The following is a 1,725-nucleotide window of genomic DNA, read 5'->3' on the forward strand; positions in this document are numbered from 1 at the left end:
ACAATGTCTTCCTCAAACAAAATTGCTTACCATGCTCGCTCCATCAGTTTGCCCACCAGGTCTAACCCACTTGCTGCTGCAGTTGATGCACAATTGTGCAAATTGAGATCCTCAGATCTCACCTCATCCATCTCCAACAACTTGGTTGATCTTAAGGACTTGTACGAATGTTTTCAGGATTTCCTTTCTACCAAAGATGGAAAATGCTTAGATGCAGTATTGGACAGATCTGTCATGGTACTCGATGTTTGTGCAACCATTAAGGATGTTTTGTCTATGATGAAGCAATCTGCCCAGGATCTTCAATCATCTATTCGAAGGCGTTCTAATGAATTTGACGCATATATGAGCTCAAGGAAAAAAGTCTGCAAAGTCATTCAAAAATTAATGCCTTTCAGATCTTAAGAAAAACACTAACAAGAACAATGATCTCGTCACCGATGTCCTAACAGAAGTTGAAGCAACTACTCTGACAGTTTTTGAATCTGTCTTGTCTTTCCTATCTGCACCAAAGCAAAGGTCACTTGTCTCAAAGTTGGCCACCAAAAATGCAACCCAACAAGTTGTCAATGAAGTGACCAAGATCGATGTCGCATTGAAATCTAAAGTGATTGAAGCAAAAGAAGTTCAGACTTCACTGGCTGCCCTTGAGATGAACCTTCAAGAACTTGAAGATGGATTAGAATCTGTCTTTCGGTGTTTGATCAAGAACCGAGTTTCACTTCTTAACATTCTCAACCAATAGATACGTAGATATATTCACCTCCCTTTGGTATTTTCCACCTTTTATCAGGAAATGCTTCATGGAATTTTTACTGTACATACTGTATATACAAAAGAAAAACAAAGTAAATGAATACAAGAAATCACTTTAACCGAAAACAATTGTCTCAAATTTACATCATTATTTTATCTTCTCTTATGGTGCTTGTGCAAATTTACTTTTGGTAATTATACATTCACATCGTTACAGCACACGAGTTAATAGGTCCAGAATTATTAAGGAAGCATTGACCTTTGATTGTATATCAAATGAGCATGTGAAGATACTAATTGTTAGAGCTAACAAGGGAACATATGCACAGAGCTTGACGCTGTCAAGATTCCATGTGCTCGTATATTCAGATCTTCGATACAAACCGTGTGTGTTTCCTTTCATTTATGCACATAATATCATATGCCACCATGTATGGTGCTGACTGTTAATCTCAATTGCATCCACGAACTCAATAAGAGCTCTGACAACGAATTAAGTTCCAGGTAGATACTTAAAAGAAATGGCTTCTGCGTATCTTGAAGGGAGGTGACAATGGGAATCATATAAAATCTTGCTATTGGAAGGTCAATGCTTAAGGTTCTTAAAGACAGGTATTGAATGGTAGATGCACAAACAGCGCCGAGCACATACACAAATATTAGCATGTACAGATATGACGATGAGAGACAAATATGAAAGATGCTTATACGGAAATCAACTGCTCTTCACTCAGTGATTCGAATTTCATATGAATATTCGTGTCATTGTAAACATGAACAACCAACAGACAACCTGAAAGAAGTGACCATGAAAGCTTTAATGAGATTCCTCATGTTCCCTTTAGCTTTCATAGCAAGTCTGACGACACAGAAAAAATAATGTATGGCACCGCGAGGGGATCAACTTGGTCTGTAGAGTTCCTCAAAAAGTGTGGTGGGATTTTTAAACGGCTTCATGTCATGTGAACA

At 37.9% G+C, this 1,725-nt stretch overlaps 1 protein-coding gene across 1 annotated transcript; it reads left to right on the top strand.

Annotated features, from left to right (window-relative positions):
- Nucleotides 1-177: 177 nt before the first annotated feature.
- LOC113342357 lies at nucleotides 178-745 on the top strand (the record flags this gene model as incomplete). Its single annotated transcript, XM_026586918.1, has 2 exons — nucleotides 178-322; nucleotides 399-745. Coding segments are annotated over 2 exons (492 nt in total), but the record flags the coding sequence as incomplete, so codon positions are not given.
- Between the last annotated feature and the right edge of the window lie 980 nt (nucleotides 746-1,725).

Source organism: Papaver somniferum, unplaced genomic scaffold (assembly GCF_003573695.1).
Source record: "Papaver somniferum cultivar HN1 unplaced genomic scaffold, ASM357369v1 unplaced-scaffold_3738, whole genome shotgun sequence".
In the NCBI taxonomy this organism is placed as follows: Eukaryota; Viridiplantae; Streptophyta; class Magnoliopsida; order Ranunculales; family Papaveraceae; genus Papaver; species Papaver somniferum.